At 49.6% G+C, this 17413-nt stretch overlaps 1 protein-coding gene across 1 annotated transcript; it reads left to right on the top strand.

The window, feature by feature from the left end:
• Positions 1 to 690: 690 nt before the first annotated feature.
• Positions 691 to 2172, top strand: LOC119179221 (ATP-dependent DNA helicase PIF7-like). Its single transcript, XM_037430291.2, has one exon. The coding sequence runs from the start codon at positions 691 to 693 to the stop codon at positions 2170 to 2172; it is 1482 nt and encodes a 493-aa protein (XP_037286188.2).
• Positions 2173 to 17413: the final 15241 nt, after the last annotated feature.

The following is a 17413-nucleotide window of genomic DNA, read 5'->3' on the forward strand; positions in this document are numbered from 1 at the left end:
CTCAACGACGTTGATCAAGGTAAAACGAAAAGAATACAACCCGGCGGATGACGATGCACTGGTCCAAGAAATGGTGGAGGTCCACTACGCCGAGATGCTGCGGCTCAGGCGAGAGAGAGAGAGGAGGATGAAGAAAGAACAATGCAAGAAGAAGAAGAATGTAATGAAGATGACGGGTGCGCGCGGGTACAAATCCCCGAACGACGAGATGCAGATGCTAGTATGTACGCGGACGTGCTGCCTAACGAGCGTCTGCTCCGACTGCTCAAGGAGGTCAGTACGCCGTGTGCTGCGGTACGCAAACGGCGCGGAATCATGGAACGAGAAGAGTACGTCTCGATGATGCGCAGCACCAACCCCGAGCAGTACGAGTTGCTGCGCGAGATTCTGCACCGTCAGACCACGCAGGGGCAGCCTCCGCTGCGGGTCTTCTTCACGGGACTCGCGGGTTGTGGCAAGACCTTCGTGCTCAAGCTCGCCATGGACGTGTATAACCGCTGTGCGGACTGCTGCGGTGCCGTTGGCTGAGAAGACGGCTCCTCCTCATCCGTCCCTTCCGTCTACAACGCGTACGTGATCTGCGCCAGTACGGGAAAGGCCGCCGTTGCTGTGGGTGGAACCACCGTCCACAGTGCCTTCAAACTCATGCGGGCTGCCCGTGGAAACCGACAGGACGCCCGCCTCGGAGTCATGGGGGACGGTGGACTCCGACCTAGTGACCTGAACACCTTCCGGTGTGCCTTCCGCAGAGTCAAGTGCGTCATCATAGACGAAGTCAGTATGATGTCCGCCGACCAACTCAAACTGGTTGATTGCCGTCTGCGCCAGATCACGCAGCGACTCGCCGAACCCTTAGGTGGACTGGACGTCATCCTCTGCGGGGACCTGCGGCAGTTGCCGCCCGTGCGTGCCAGCGAGATCTTCAAGCGGCCCCGCAGTGCTGATGGTCTCCTTGGATTCAGCACTGTCACCTGGCATCATCTCGAATACTTCCCACTCGTGAGAGTCGTGCGCCAGTCCGACGTCACCTTCTCCGCGGTCCTCACAAAGATTGGGGACGGCCACGCGCTCGAGCCCGAAGAAGTAAAGCTTCTCGAATACAGGTTCGTCACGGTCGAGGAAGCCGCCGAGCGCGCGCCCTCGGCCGTGCGCATCTTCTACTCGAACGCCGATGTCACGCGTTTCAACGAGACCGTGGCCCGTTCGCAGGACGACTTCGTGGTGCTTCGCGCGCGTGATCGGTACCTCGGCAGTGAGACGCCGCATCTGCCCGAGAATGCCAAGCGCAGGGTTGCCCGCATGGTTCCCAGCGAGTTTGCAAATCTACCCGGGGAAGTCATGGCCGTGGTTGGCAAGCCCTACATGATGACTCATAACATCGATCTCGTGGATGGTCTGGTCAACGGTGCGGTTGGAGTCTTGCGCCTGTGTGAGCTCGCCGGTCCGTTGCCCGATGATAGAGATGGAGTGGATGAAGAAGGAGAAGGAGACGAGGATGAAGAGACGCGCGTGTGGCGACTGTGGCTCGAGTTCGATGTGCCCGGTACCGGAAAGCTCACGCGTGCGCGCGCCGCTCGGGCCGTTCACGAGGCCCGTTCCAACGGCTACGACGTGACCAGCGAGAACTGGATACCCATCGAGATGCAGTCGGCCACCATAACGTTAGATCGAAAGGCCGGCATAGCTTGTAAACGGACGCAGTTCCCCCTTGTCCAGGCCAGCGCCATCACCGTGCATAAATCTCAGGGGGGAACCTACGCCTCGGTCGTGTACGACTACTCCAAGAAGCACTCGAAGAAGCTCGTCTACGTTGCGCTCTCTCGGTGTACCAACCTCAACGGACTATACTTCACCAACGCTGAGGGAGACCACACCTTCTACCACAAGCAAGACAACCCCAACAAACCCATGCTCGATGAGTTTCGGAGGCTCGAGAATCACCGTCTCGTCACCGTCACGCAGCGCTACCTCTCCGCTCTGAGGGACCAGCATTTCCGCAGGGTGTGCGAGGGTGGCTGTAGGGAGTTCATGCTCGCGCTCCTAAACGTCCGCTCTCTCTCGGCGCATGCACTGGACGTTGCCAAAGACCCTGTACTCTCCAGAGTTGATCTCCTCTGCCTCACGGAGACCTGGAAGCGCTCCTCCGGTGACTGCGCTGCCGATGTCTCCTGAGTGGCAACGATAGCGTGACCCGGGCCCTCGCCGAGAGAAGGGCTGGTGGAGTGGACGTCTTCCTAAAGCGCTACCGGCCCTTCAGTGAAGAGCTCAGGCGACAGCAGGACCGGATCCAACTCCTGGTCTTACAGCGTGCCGACCTCGCTCCTGATGCATCGCCGCGAACGTGTCCCACTGACGACCTGTGCTCCTTCGCCAGGAGTGGAAGCCGGGGCGAGTACTGTGGCGTGTGCTTGGTTGGACACGTCTACGCCAACGTCCTCTCGCATGCCGTGTGTACTTCGCCGCTCAGAGACGACTCGCCGTACGCCTCCGTCTACACCAGTGCCTACTACGGCGATGTCGTCCTGGTTGTGACCGTCTACCTGGCCCCGAACCTCCCGAGAGTTGACGTCTTGGAGCAGATGGATGCGGCGATGGAGAGTGAGTCTGTGCGCGCGCGTCCCTTGGTTGCGATTGTGGTGGTGGGTGACTTTAACGTGGACGTTAGAAAGGACAATGGCTGGCTGGTTGACCACATGCTGAACAATTACTCGATGACGTGTCTGTCTCTCGAGTTTCCGACCACGATCAACGGTTCCTTCATAGACTTGGCGTTCAGTAGGAACTGTACGGTCCGCTCCGTCTTGCCAGATCCGCTCACCGTACATTTCTCGGATCACAAACCGCTGGTACTAACCGTGAGCTACAACGATAACACGAATAGGTGCTAATCTGTAGTAGTTTGTGTGTGTGTGTGTGACGCGCTCGCGATGTGTGAATTTAATGCATCGTACGAAAATCGTGAAGTGTAAATAAATAATACTTCGTATATAATGTATCTGTGTACAAATGCTTCATGACAAACAACACTTAAATTCATTAATTACACTTTAATCATCATCATCAGTAATAAAACTCCCAAGCATTTCCCCGAGGGTGAACATGGTTAAGTGCGAATGCACGGGGTGATGCTATGAGGGGGAGTAAAGTTAAAATCCGTTGGCATTCGCCAGTGAGTTAACGTAAACTCCCCTGTGTGATCGAATTGCGATTCCCAGGAACCATTACACCATAAAGGCACCATAGTGTGATTAATAAATATAATAGTGCGAATTAATAAATACCCCTTATAGCATCACCCCGTGCATTCGCACTTAACCATGTTGACCCTCGGGGAAATGCTTGGGAGTTTTTTTTTTGTAGCTCTACATATACTAATTTTGGTATTACGTGACGTCAATGGATGACGAAATATATGACTGGTGTAAACATGATAATTGTGACACGCGTGTCATGTAAGAACATGACAACATACCACGCTCATAGCGTGCTCGCGACCGTTTCGCTAGCTTCACATATACTAAATTTGGTATCACGTGACGTCAATAGATGACGGAGGTAAACGACGAATACAAACATGACAATCATGACACGGAAGTCATGTATGACCTCATTTACCTCCACTTTATAACGTTGTGCTGATTTTAAAGTGACATACCAACCTTTCTCATTTTTTTAAAGACGATTGTCTTTCTTGGGGACCTTAGACGGAAACATTTTGGTCCGTCTGTCTGTAAATTGTTTGTGTGTTTAGAAAAAGTTGTTCACGATTTAGAGTACGACGTATTCGTTCATCCTTAATGATACTATAAACAGCATAAACGGGATCAAACCATACTCTAAACGGCCGACCCCATTCGCAGCGCCCACCAATATTGCTCAAGGTTTAGCGTTTATACTTGTGTGATTGTCAATTAAAAATAAATTACTTCGCATATCTGGGGCATCAGAACAACACGTCAAAATTCGGTATGTGTGTCTCTTTACTGAAAAAGGCACACATAAGTAGTTCTAAAGACCGTAGCGCTTATCACGATGCACTGACGATGCACCGCTGGCACGAAAAATCAAGGCGCTTTGCTAAGAGGGCACGTTGGTAGCACCTACCCGTTGCCTTGCATTCTACACGTTATCGCCTCCAAAACGGGCGCGAATGTCGCGCACTTCGTTTTCCAAGATAACTGCCAGATAGCGCTCATGTCTCACGAGTGACGTGACTTGATACGCTCGTTCGCCTCCCCCTCACGCTCGAGGTACTCTAACGCAGCACCTCCAGAATATTATTCACTGATTTTCTTGCGAAGAACATCAAATAAACGTTTCGTTCACTCTCTCCAGACGCAAGGCCATCATGTTTCGACGACATTTGCAGCGTAACATGCATATACGGGGCAAAAAAATTTTTTTTTCAGGTTGTGTTGCTTCTGTATATATTGTTTTCGACAGCTTGATGATTGATATGTGGGGTTTAACGTCCCAAAAGCACCATATGATTATGAGAGATGCCGTAAGGAAGGGCTCCGGAAATTTCGACCACCTGGGGTTCTTTAACGTGCACCCAAATCTGAGCACACGGGCCTACACCATTTCCGCCTCCATCGGAAATGCAGCCGCTGCAGCCGGGATTCGAACCCGCGACCTGCGGGTCAGCAGCCGAGTTTTCAACAGTTTTCGGTTGCTAATCTTCTCAGACCCTCAGTACCACAAAACATTTTGTTTCTCAGCTGAATGCGCGCGAGCCCGCAAGCCTTGAAGTGTGAAAGTTTTGTTTGAGCGAGAAAAAGGAGTAGTCAGAAAATGTGGTTTAGTCATGTGAAGTGTGCCTTAGTCAGTCAAGTGTGGCTTTTATTAGCAAGGTATTGCAAACGATAAAACTCAATAGAGGCCACAATAGCACAAAGCTGTACATCTGCAATGAATACAAATGTTGGCATTCAGCATCGGTTACAGAAACATAATAGAATTCGTGACACAATTCATCGTATACAAAATTTTGCTGCAGAATTCACAACGTTCATTGGCTGTACACAATACAATTCTCCAGAAAGAACGGCTTATAGTAACACGTTCGTGAATAATGAAATGATCATGCAGTGCAGATGACCAGCACATTGAGCCCAGCACTATACCAGCTTCTTTTAAGGGCAAAGCTCCTTAGAGTGTGGGTCTGTTCATCCCCCGATGGTGTATGTAGCCACCGGTGGTCCATACCCGAAAGAGCGGTCCTCAGAACGCCCACATGATGGCGGCACTTGTATATGATGAATACATGATGAAAAGATGTGAGATGGCTGTACTTGAAGTGTTCAATAGATAGACGGACGGACTGATGGACGCACAGATAGACAGAAGGGCGGACGGACAGACAGACAATATTTATCATTGTATATTCGATTTGCGAGAGGCTGCGTACTCGAAGCAACTTGCAAGTCATAGGTGAAATGTGTCGGCTTCTTGCTAATCACGATGCTGACGCCTCTTCGCTCGTTGTGCATCGCGATGAACTGGTAACGGGGTATCAGGAGGTTTTAATTAGGCGCTTCTTTAATAAGGACAATGCGTAGTATCTCCTCGTGTGAGCGAATAAAGGCTGCACTTTTAAACAAACCACTTGCAGTTCAATATTGCCATAGTCTAAAACAGTTAGATAGTGATGCCAGCCTGTGCTCTTGTGGAGTTGTTGCGGATATCGTGTCAGAATTCATTACGTTTTGACCGGTTGAGGCCGTAGCGTGGAGCATCACTAGCCATGAAACAGCAGAACGTGGCAGCCCAAAAGCTGCCACATTCTCCAGGAATTGCTCAGTTTTGCAAAATCGCTTACGGTACCTCACTGCCTTGGCTAGCATGCTACCCTGGAGCGGCGAGACCATCTCGCTCACCTGGTTCATGCTCTCGCTCAAAGAAGAGAGCACCTCGCGAGTCTTCGACTTTGCTTCTCTCGCCATTTTCTTGTGCTCTCCAACAAGACGCTCGTCTTGGCGGGGCGCTCTGCATCACGGTAAGCAGCCACAGGCTCAGCCGTTTGCCTTCCAGTCGAGATGGAGGCCTCTTGCCTGCTTCTTTTATTCCCGACCATTTCTCCCATGACTTCAACAATCCTATTCCCCATCGTCCTGTTTTCACGCGATACGTGAGCAAGCTTAACGTTCTCATGCCCTGTCGGCGAACCCCGCATTAGCTTATTTCCAGCGATGTCTACAGCACTTGATCAGCTCAAGTTGGTTGGCTCCATGGCCTCCTGAAGGGAGGTGAGGGTCGGGTTGAGTGTCAGTTTCTGGAGTGTTCTATCGCATTTTTCCGTCGTATGCTTACCCCGTACGGCATCTGGTAGCAGTGTTTGCAAGGTGCAGACTTTCTTTTCTGAGAAGTATACACCATCACACAAAAAATGGTAAAATGAGAAAACTATTAAACTACATATATTGCTGCTTCATCGGCCTCCGTTTCAATCAGACACCGATGGAAACGTCGCCTAATAAACACACTTTTGGACAAGCGTACACAATGTTTCTTGTTTATTTACAGCACCCGCGAATCAATATATATGTATACAAAAAACAACCGGCCTGCGCGGTAGGCGCAGCACAGTCACAACGAAAGCTAGAAGAGCGGCCTTTGAGAGCCTTTTCGAAACACTCATTGGGTAACTACTGCAAGTACACTTGTTTGGTACCCGCTAGCGCATTATTACTAAACATTTGGGTAGTAAGTCGGCATTCTCCATACTATTTTTCGTCATCCTCTTGAGAAGCGTAGTATTCGCTAAACACTTACTAGAAATTTTGCCAGTTGTCCATGCAGTGGCTGACGATGATGAGGAATGATGGCTGAAGTGGGTATGCGCCAGAGTCAATAGGGGAACAAGAACAAGCTTTTCTGATGGTTTGGAGCATTGGACGGTCCACTCGTTGCGCTATTCGCATTGCGCGGCGACTGGTTGTTCTTTCGCGGTTGTAAAACGCTTTATAAGTCGCATTAACGCGGTTGCTTTCCTGACATCAAGCCTGCCTAAGGCAAGTTGGACAACAGGTCACAAGGACCGGTGTATCTCAGTAATAGAGTACCGGGATGGCACCCAGCGGACCCAGGCTCGAGCCCCACTGTGCCATTGGTGATAGGTCATGCCTGCCCAAGTTAAGTTTAACAAGTTGTAAGCACCGGCGTAACTCAGTGGTAGTATATTGAGCTGGCACGTAGCGGACCCGGATTCGAGCTCCACTTCTCATCGGTGCAAGGTTTTCTTTTCTAATTTCGCGCGATGTGGTTACGAACAACGGTGGCGGCAGCAATGGACAACAACTGCACGTGACCCGAAAAGAGATCTTATAACAGCTTTTGCTGTAATATTCCCCATTTGGATGCCATGGGAAAGTGTGATTTAATTATACCTACCATTGCTGCTATGCTGTATTAGTGAAAAAGAGAGTGACTATCAGGGTTGACAAGTCGTAGGATAAATCCATACTTGTTGGGTACTTTCAAATTTTTTTGGCCAACTTCGGCTAGTAGGGTTGTGACGCAGGGCAATTTCAACATTTCGCTCATCATTGATCAGTGGGAAATGCAAGATATTCACGCGAAATATCATAAGGTAACATTCCTGAAGAGATCCGAATTGGAACGGTCTTACTTCCAATGTCACTAACACAAAAGACGAAAGATAGTACATCAGACACGCTTGTGCTGAACTTGTTTCTTTTTCTCGGAATATGTTTTCTCCCTCATGTCGTCTCTCACCAGTTCGTAGTGTGGAGGGTCGACATTTAAATTTTGTGACGGTGCTCAGCTTCTGCTATTTAGGCAAAAGCTCTAATTACCCCATCACTCACAAAAAGTCGGCGTCAACGTGATTGTTGCGATAAAATTATCATGTTGCAACGATGATGCCTCATGATATTGTGATGAGGCGGATTTCCAGAATTTTTTATTTCATTCTGAAGTCATTGTTACATCACCGTGGCATCAAAATATGATGTCAAATTACGGCATCATGAGATGTAATCGTCGCGTGGTCAAGGGGGGCCGATCTCAAAGGCGTCTGAACGTCGAAGGTTGTACGCGTTATCCGCATGTTGTCATTGTTACACGGAGCTATTTCCAGGTAAAGGATAAAACATAGCGCAATGAAAAAAGCTGATTTTGTTAAAGTAGCGTAATTTTGATCTCGACATAGGGTATTCTAAAAAAAAAAACGTGGCTGATCCCTCTGTCTAGGAATCGGTGTACCACAACAGTTAAACATGTCTTCACCGAGGCAGTTGAGCCTTTATTGTGCATCATTTGGCCACAAGGGTGGAGTAGTGAATATTGTGTATACAGTAACAAACTTTAAGGTCACAAAGAAGGGCAAGCAGCTGGAAACTTGCAGCACATACTTCAAGCAGAAAGAACGCACGAAGTCAAACTACACAAGATTGGCATGGACTAATAAATGTCACAGCTCGACACTTATAGCAGGCTACTCCAACAGAGATGAATGAGCGTGAAACGAACGCACAAGTATACACAGAACAAAGGCGAATAACCCGCGATTCTCACTTCTTCGCATGTGAGCAGCACGCTCCTTTCGTAAACGCAGCCGTGGCCGCGATCGAAGTGACCTTCGTGCTTCTTTAACCCCTTTAACTTGAAAGCAAGCTTGCCGGGTGCAAGCACGAGAAATGAAAAGTGCCCGAATCAGTGCATAAGCACGCGCGCACAAGCGACAACGCCCTGTGGAGGCGCACGCGCATTGCAACGCGCTGGGTGACCACCTTGAGAGTTCGCCCGAGGCGCGCCCTTCACGCCATCTCGCTACTAATGACCCAAACACGCTGAAGTTGTTGAGCTCTGAATACAGTCAACGGTACATGGTGTATGTAAATAGCTGACCGTTAATAAGCCAGACAACGTACGTTCTGTGGCCTAGTGGTTTCGCGCCACGCGCTGTGGAGAAAGATGTAGTTTCCACGCCCAGCAACGACGCTTCTCGTTTTTTTTTTTGCTATCTCTCAGTGAGTGCGTAGTTTACAACTTCATATCCGTGACGGAAATACGTCAACGGAGTGGTGGTTGACCTCGGCATAAAACACTTTCGTGTTGAAATCGGTCTTCAGGTCATCTAAGAAAGAGGTGCAAAGTGTGCCTGAAACTATGAGAGGCGGGCGCTGCCGTGAACATTTGCTCCCTCCCCATCCCTGAAAGGAAACCCTGCGAACGCCTATGGTCAGAACATAGCGTAGCATTGTTTGTTTGGTTTTATGAGGAAATATTTTCTGATTTTCAAGTAAAGAAAGTATGAAGCACACATGCACTGCACAGGAGAAAATGCAACTTTGCGCTACAATAAAAGAAGCACCGTGGTAGAAAATATATTTATTAAGAACACTCATGTAGTGAATTATCGGTTACAGAAACTAAATACGAATTTTAGTCTCAAGCGGTTCAATTTGTCGACATTTCTCCATAACGAAACCCCAAACGCGAGCCACTGCGATAGCAAGCTGTAACAGAGAAATATTTGGTTCGCGTGGTTCGGTCGATCGAGGCTCAAAACTTGTAAGGCAGCTTTGAAAAGCTCTACAATTATTCAACGAAACCTCATAACCACATTTTCGCATCTGTCTTCAACCACAAGTGACATGTTTCTTTAAATAAATTCGAAATAATGCCTGTTCTATGAAGTGAACAAAGTTATCTTCCATACACACATCCTGATGTTCCCGTCTGTAAGTTTCATATGCCACAGAGAGAGAGGTAAAGATTACTTCGTTTTAGGGAAGAAGCTCCTTAAGCCATGGGTCATGCGTCCGCGATGTATGTAGTGGTATTAGTCGTCGTCGTAGTCGTAGGTAGCCACCTCCACGGCCGGACAAGAGAAGCGGCCCACGCGCACTCTTTTGAATTGAGAAGAAAACCCGCGCGCTTTATTCAAAAATAGAAAGATAGTTGTTTCTGATGAAATAACATACAGACACAAGTATCGGTGACTTAATCTCTAATAGATTTCGCCTTGACATTGATGCTTACTAAAAAAAAACTAGTAACAGAAGGACGCAATTTGAGCATTATCTGATCAGAAAAGGTTGCCATGTTAAACTCGCTGATCGTAACCTCCTCGGTTTTAGAAAGGTTTAACCATCGTAGGGCTGAATTGTTGACGACTTCGGAGCTAGTGTTGGGCCGCAGTGCCATGAACAAGCGGTGGTGAAAGGTGTGAACTAAACATGAAGCGCAGGCCGTAAGACAGTGTGCGCGTGCCCCTCCTCTAGTCCGGCCGCGCCACCAGTCGTTTAGTCCTTATTCTATTTAAAAACTGTGTATTTGAAAACGTTCGTATATTTGAATGAATTGTCCGCTGGATGGCAGTACATCTATATGATTAATATATTGCCGCGACAGGTTGGCCACGTCCAAGTAGCCCGCCGCAATCATCATGGCAAGAGCACCAGCAAGACCCGGCTGGCATGCGCCACGCGTTCGTGCGCTCCAACAACGAGGAAGAGGAAGTTAGTTGAATCTGTGCCTCTCGGCTACTCGGACTCGACGACCATAGTCATTAGTTTTGTGGGCACAAGTTCACCCTAATAAAGTTGCTTGTTTTTCAGCCTGTCTGCCTCAGCATCGCTACATTTCTGGTGGAGTTGCTGGGTTATGAATCGAAGCCCCGCGAGCTCAAGACAGCGTAGCCCCGACGACCAGCGTATCAACCCCGTGGAAGTGACTCCTGTACACCAGAGGGCAAGTCGCCGTCTTCGAGGTGACTCACCTGAGTTCGGTCCTCTTCACTTCCCACCAAGGGGAATTCAAACTATGGATGCCACCACTATGACTACCCAGGTAACACCGGCACAAGTGTTCATTAGCCAACCGCACCAGCCGCCAGTATTCCACGGCGACTCGTACGAGGATGTTGAAGATTGGCTGGACCTGTTCGAGAGAGTGGCGAGCTTGAATGGATGGGACGAAAGAGAGAAGCTCCGTCGCGTATACTTCGCCCTGGAAGACTTCGCAAAGACATGGTTTGAGAATCATGAAACCTCGTTGTCTACCTGGGAGGTATTTCGACGACAAGCGGTGGCTACGTTCGCGAACATGGACCGAAAAGAAAAAAGCGGAAGCTGCTCTTCAATCCAGGAACCAGCTCACAAACGAGAGTGCTGCCATGTACATTGAGGACATGGTCCGTCTGTTCAAGCGTGCGGATTATAACATGGCTGAGGATAAGAAGGTGCGCCTGCGCCATCTAATGCGCGTAGTGAAGCAAGAGCTGTTCGCCGTTCTCGTCCGCAACCCTCCAAGCACTGTTGCTCAGTTTTATTCGGAAGCGACGGCCATCGAAAAAACACTAGAACAACGCGCTCGGCAGTACAACCGGAATCTTAACTGCGCATCTGCAGAGGTATTCTCTGGAGGCGTGCGAAACGACGTTGAAGCCCTGCGAGAGCACATTAGATCAGTTATTAGGGAAGAACTGAGCAGACTGCAAATGCCCCAGACTCCAACTGCACTATCTGTTACAGACGTTGTTCGTGACGAACTGAGGCAGGTCATACGAGAACCAGAGCGTGAACTGCAGCCGGTTCGACCTATCCGAACGTACTCTGAAGTTCTCCGACAACCCACAGTACACAACAATGCAGCAGTTGCGATGGCGGCGACTCCTCTCCCATCTACAGCACGCAGCACACCTCGTCCACGGGAACCAACGGCTACCTATCTGCCTCCAGGAGCACGTAGCACGCATCGCTATGTGGAGCCTAGGCCCAGGAAAAGTGACGTCTGGCGTGATCACGAGCGCAGGCCTCTTTGTTTCCATTGTGGCGAAGCGGGTCATTTGTACAGATTCTGCCCTTACCGACAGGCCGGATTAAGAGGCTTCCCGTCGTATGCACCGTGCCCCCGAAACGGCGAACGACCAGCAGAGATTGAGGAGTACTTGTCCACGCGCCAGAACTCGCCACCTCTACGCCAACGTCGGTCACGGTCACCATCGCCTATGCGCTACCGGTCATCCAGCCCACGTGCACCTTCAAGGCAGCCTGGTCATCGCTCTCCAAGTCCACTCCCGGAAAACTGAAGCAAGCGACCTGTGGAGGTGAGGCCGCTGATAACATAAATTACGAAGATCCTCCAATATGGCTTGAGGGGGACGACGGTGTATTTCCGGTAAATGGGTGCAGCCACGAAAGCGTTACTTCAGATTTGCGGTTGAGAATGGAAGGATGGGAGCTGAATGCCTTAGTCGACACCGGTGCTGATTATTCAGTGATAAGTCACAAGATGGTGAAGAAGTTAAACAAAGTTGTGACACAGTGGAGTGGATCGCAGATACGCACGGCAGGTGGTCACATTATTACGCCCCTTGGCAGATGCACCGCAAGACTTGAAATACGGGGCTTTATTTACGTTGCCGATTTCATTGTGCTACCAGAATGTTCAAGAGACCTCATTATAGGAATGGATTTTTTGCGAGCTAATGGCGCCGTAATTAACCTGCGTAGGTCCAGCGTGTCGTTTTCGACTGAACGAGCTATACCTGTAGAGGAATCTGAGGGGCGACGCCTAACTGCTCTACGCGTTGTTCATGATGACGTAACTGTGCCGCCACGCTGCAGTATAATGGTGCTCGTAAAGAATGACGCATTTTACAACCACGAAGGCATAGCGGATACAAATGTAGGGCTGTTTTTGAACAAAGGTGTCTGCGTAGCTAGGGGTCTTGTTCACTTGACAAAAGGCCGTGCAGATGTCCTACTCACAAATTTCTCCAATGAACTTCAACACATCGCTCAAGGCACGGCTATTGCCTACTTACACGACTGCTGTATGGCGACTGAAGTATGCAGGTTAACGACATCAACCACTCGACCAGTGGCCTGCAACATCGACACATCCGTGACCATCAATCAGAGCCTTCCGGACAGTCAAAAGAAGCAGATTTACGCCTTGGTAAAAGAATTCTCTGATTGCTTTTCAAGTACCTCGAAGGTCCAGCGCACGTCAATCACGAAACACAGAATTATAACGCAAGACGACACGAGGCCTATATGCCAGCATCCATATCGGGTGTCACAGAAAGAACGGGAAATTATCAAGAAGCAAGTGGAGGAGATGCTTTCGGATGATGTCATCCAGCCTTCTAATAGTCCATGGGCGTCCCCCGTAGTGCTCGTTAAGAAGAAAGACAATACGCTTAGATTCTGTGTCGACTACCGAAAACTCAACAGTGTAACTAAACGAGATGTTTACCCCTTGCCACGTATTGACGATACACTAGATCGGCTGCGATCCGCAAAGTTTTTCTCCTCCTTGGATCTGAAAAGCGGATATTGGCAAATAGAGGTAGACGAGCGGGACCGTGAAAAAACGGCATTCGTAACACCAGATGGCCTCTACGAATTCAAAGCGCTTCCATTCGGCCTCTGTTCCGCGCCAGCGACGTTCCAGCGAATGATGGACACTGTCCTCGCGGGATTGAAATGGCAGTCATGCCTAGTGTATTTGGATGACGTGGTGGTATTCTCTGCAACGTTCGACAAACACCTAGAGCGACTGCGCACTGTATTACAAGCCATCCGGTCAGCAAACTTGACAATCAAACCCGAAAAATGCCACTTCTGCTTCGAAGAGCTGAGATTCCTTGGACATGTCATTAGTTCTGACGGTGTTCACCCTGATCCCGAAAAGACAGCCGCTGTTCAGAGGTTCCCTACACCCAAAGACAAAAAGTCAGTGCGTCGATTTTTGGGTTTATGTGCCTACTATAGGCGATTTGTGGAAAACTTCCCAAAGATTGCGGAACCGCTTATAAAACTAACGAAAGACGACGTGCCCTTCACATGGGAAAGCGAACAACAGAAAGCTTTTGATGAATTAAGAAAACGGCTACAGGGTTCACCAATACTTGCCCATTTTGATGAGACAGCCGACACTGAAGTCCATACCGATGCCAGCAATGTCGGCCTCGGCGCCATCCTGGTCTAGTGGCAAAATGGTCAAGAGAAAGTGTTAGCCTATGCCAGCCGCAAACTATCAAAAGCTGAGGCAAACTACTCTGCTACTGAAAAAGAGTGCCTCGCAGTAATCTGGGCAATAAATAAGGTTCGACTCTACCTTTATGGTAGACCGTTCAGAGCTGTCAGTGACCACCATGCTCTATGCTGGCTAGCAAATCTCAAGGATCCGTCAGGTCGACTAGCCAGATTGAGCCTTAGGCTGCAGGAGTATGACATTACGGTCGTATACAAATCTGGAAGGAAACACAGTGATGCCGACTGCCTGTCACACTCTCCCGTCGATCCAAGTGTACCTGAAGAGGAAGACTTCCCGTTTCTAGGCGTTGTCGACGCATCCGAAATCGCTCAACAACAACGAGATGACCCGGATTTGCTGGCGCTTATACAACACCTGCAGGGTCTCGACGTTCAAGTTCCTCGCATATTCTCCAGAGGGCTCTCCACGTTCTGCCTTCGAGGAAGTGTCCTTTACAGGAGGAACTTTGCACCTAATGGCGAAACGTTTTTACTAGTCGTGCCCACAGCCTTGCGACAGGAAATTCTGCATGCATGCCATGACGAGCCAACGTCTGGCCACACAGGTGTGAGCCGAACATTCGCCAGGATTCGCCTGAAGTACTATTGGCCTAAGTTGCTCGTATCAGTGCAGCGCTACGTGAAAACTTGTCGTCAATGTCAACGGCGCAAAACTCCAGCCGTAAAACCAGCCGGCCTTCTCCATCCAATAGAGCCTCCGGATGCCCCATTCCAACAAGTCGGCATGGACTTCCTAGGACCTTTCCCGACATCATGTGCAGGCAAGAAATGGATTGTCGTAGCTACAGACTATCTGACCCGTTATGCTGAGACTGACTCTCTGTACAGTGCGACAGCTGCCGAAGTCGCCAAGTTCTTTGTGAACAACATAGTGCTCAGACATGGTGCGCCCATCGTCGTTATTACGGATCGGGGCACCGCATTTACTGCAGACCTTATGCAATGTCTGATGCGCATGACAAATACCGATCACAGAAGAACAACGGCGTATCACCCTCAGTCAAATGGCTTAACCGAACGCCTCAACCGAACTCTGACCGACATGCTATCAATGTATATCGATGTTGAGCATAAACAGTGGGATGAAATATTACCCTACGTAACATTCGCATATAATACGGCCGTTCAAGAAACAACCCACGTTGCCCCTTTCGAACTAGTATTCGGCCGAAGAGTGACCACCCCACTCGATGCCATGTTACCACTACAGGACGAAAACAGCTATCCACCTGACTTAGATGACTTCTTGCAAAAAGCCGAAGAAGCACGACAAATGGCAAGGTACCGAATACGCCGTCAACAGCGCATCGACTCTAGTCGGTACAACAAGCGACGCAGTGACGCACTCTATCATCGCGGTGACAAAGTGTGGATATGGATCCCAGTGCACCGCCGCGGACTCTCTGAAAAGCTTCTTTGTCGATACTTCGGCCCTTATGAAGTACTCAACCGTATCAGCGACGTCACTTATGAAGTCAGATCCGCGGGACACGTGAGCTCAAGACGTCGCAATACCACGGAAGTGGTACACGTAGTCCGCATGAAGCCCTATCATGACAGATCCTCGGAAAACGAGTGAGAGGGCGCATGTATCATTTCACTCTCTCAAGCATCGGGACGGTGCATCTGAGGAGGGGGATAATGCCGCGACAGGTTGGCCACGTCCAAGTAGCCCGCCTCAATCATCCACGCAAGAGCACCAGCAAGACCCGGCTGGCATGCGCCACGCGTTCGTGCGCTTCAACAACGAGGAAGAGGAAGTTAGTTGAATCTGTGCCTCTCGGCTACTCGGACTCGACGACCATAGTCATTAGACTTGTGGGCACAAGTTCGCCCTAATAAAGTTGCTTGTTTTTTAGCCTGTCTGCCTCAGCATCGCTATACAATATGATGAAAAGATGCGAGATGGTGGTACTTGGAATGTTGTTCACTAGATGGACGGACGGATGGACAGACGCACGGTTGGACAGACAGACAGATGCTGGACGGACGGACGGATGGAAAGATAGACGGACGCATTGACGGACGCATAGACGGAGGGATGGATGGACGGTCGCACAGACGGAAGCACGGACGGACTGATGGATGCTTCGCCACACTCATCGTCATGCACTCCTTTGATATGCTGTGATGGTTTAGTAAGTATGAAGCCAAGAATAATACATTTTAACAGAGAAGACGTTCAGGGGATGGGCCTGACGACATATGAGTGTCCACGTGGTGTGTGACGCTTCGATTCCCATATCAACCATGAAGAACATGGTTGATATGGAATACGATCAGAGACGAAGTGGCAGTCGCGCAGTGAAATCTGCTGGAAGGATGGTTCACGCGTGAATAGCGCCTTAAGTCACTGTAGCAGGAGCTACCGCATGGCCTTTCCGGGCACTTCTACTTTAAGAACAACGTAAGTAGACACCAACCTGAAATTTGATTGATTGATTGATTGATTGATTGATATGTAGGGTTTAACGTCCCAAAACCACCATATGATTATGAGAGACGTCGTAGTGGAGGGCTCCGGAAATTTCGACCACCTGAGGTTCTTTAACGTGCACCCAAATCTAAGCACACGGGCCTACAACATTTCCGCCTCCATCGGAAATGCAGCCGCCGCAGCCGGGATTCAATCCCGCGACCTGCGGGTCAGCAGCCGAGTATCTTAGCCACTAGACCACCGCGGCGGGGCCAACCTGAAATTCGAAACCATCGCAGTACATCACATGGGAAACACAGGAAAACAGCATTCACGCTATTTCTGCAGATCTCGCACTTTCTGGAACAGGCGTAAGTATTCTTTGTATCTGGCGCCATATTGCCCATTTGTTAAAGCCGATTTTCACCTCTGTTGCTAGAACTATTATCGAGTATAACGAACTGGTTCATGTTCCCCATCTGCCGCTCGGTAATAACTAGGATCGATTCCATTTCCAACGAGACTGACCTATCCCATTCAAGAGTAGTGCGGAACTGGCGCCCTCAACATCCATCTGGAGGAGGAAGCACATCTTGTGAAGTGTCCTCGGCGGTTCCGTTAATGAGAAGCGCTTGGTTCTCATCGGATCGTTTCCATACTCTAAGGTAGAAGTACATGGTAACAAAGATGGCGACACACAGCGACGCCACCGCGAGACACACGTATAGAAACACTTTGGGGCTTCTCTCAATGAACTGCCCGACGAAGACAGGTGGAGTCATAGATCCGTGGCAGCCCATAACAATAACTATCGACATCATCTTGTTTGTGATTGTAATGTACTTGCCCGTCCACGCCATGACACCCGCGTTCAGCGGTCCCAGAGCAAATCCAGTGAGGGCGCTACCAGCCCCCAACACCATGGGTATGCTGGAACCCCACGTGACAAGCATGGCTTCCGTCG

Source organism: Rhipicephalus microplus, chromosome 7 (genome assembly GCF_043290135.1).
Source record: "Rhipicephalus microplus isolate Deutch F79 chromosome 7, USDA_Rmic, whole genome shotgun sequence".
NCBI lineage: Eukaryota > Metazoa > Arthropoda > Arachnida > Ixodida > Ixodidae > Rhipicephalus > Rhipicephalus microplus.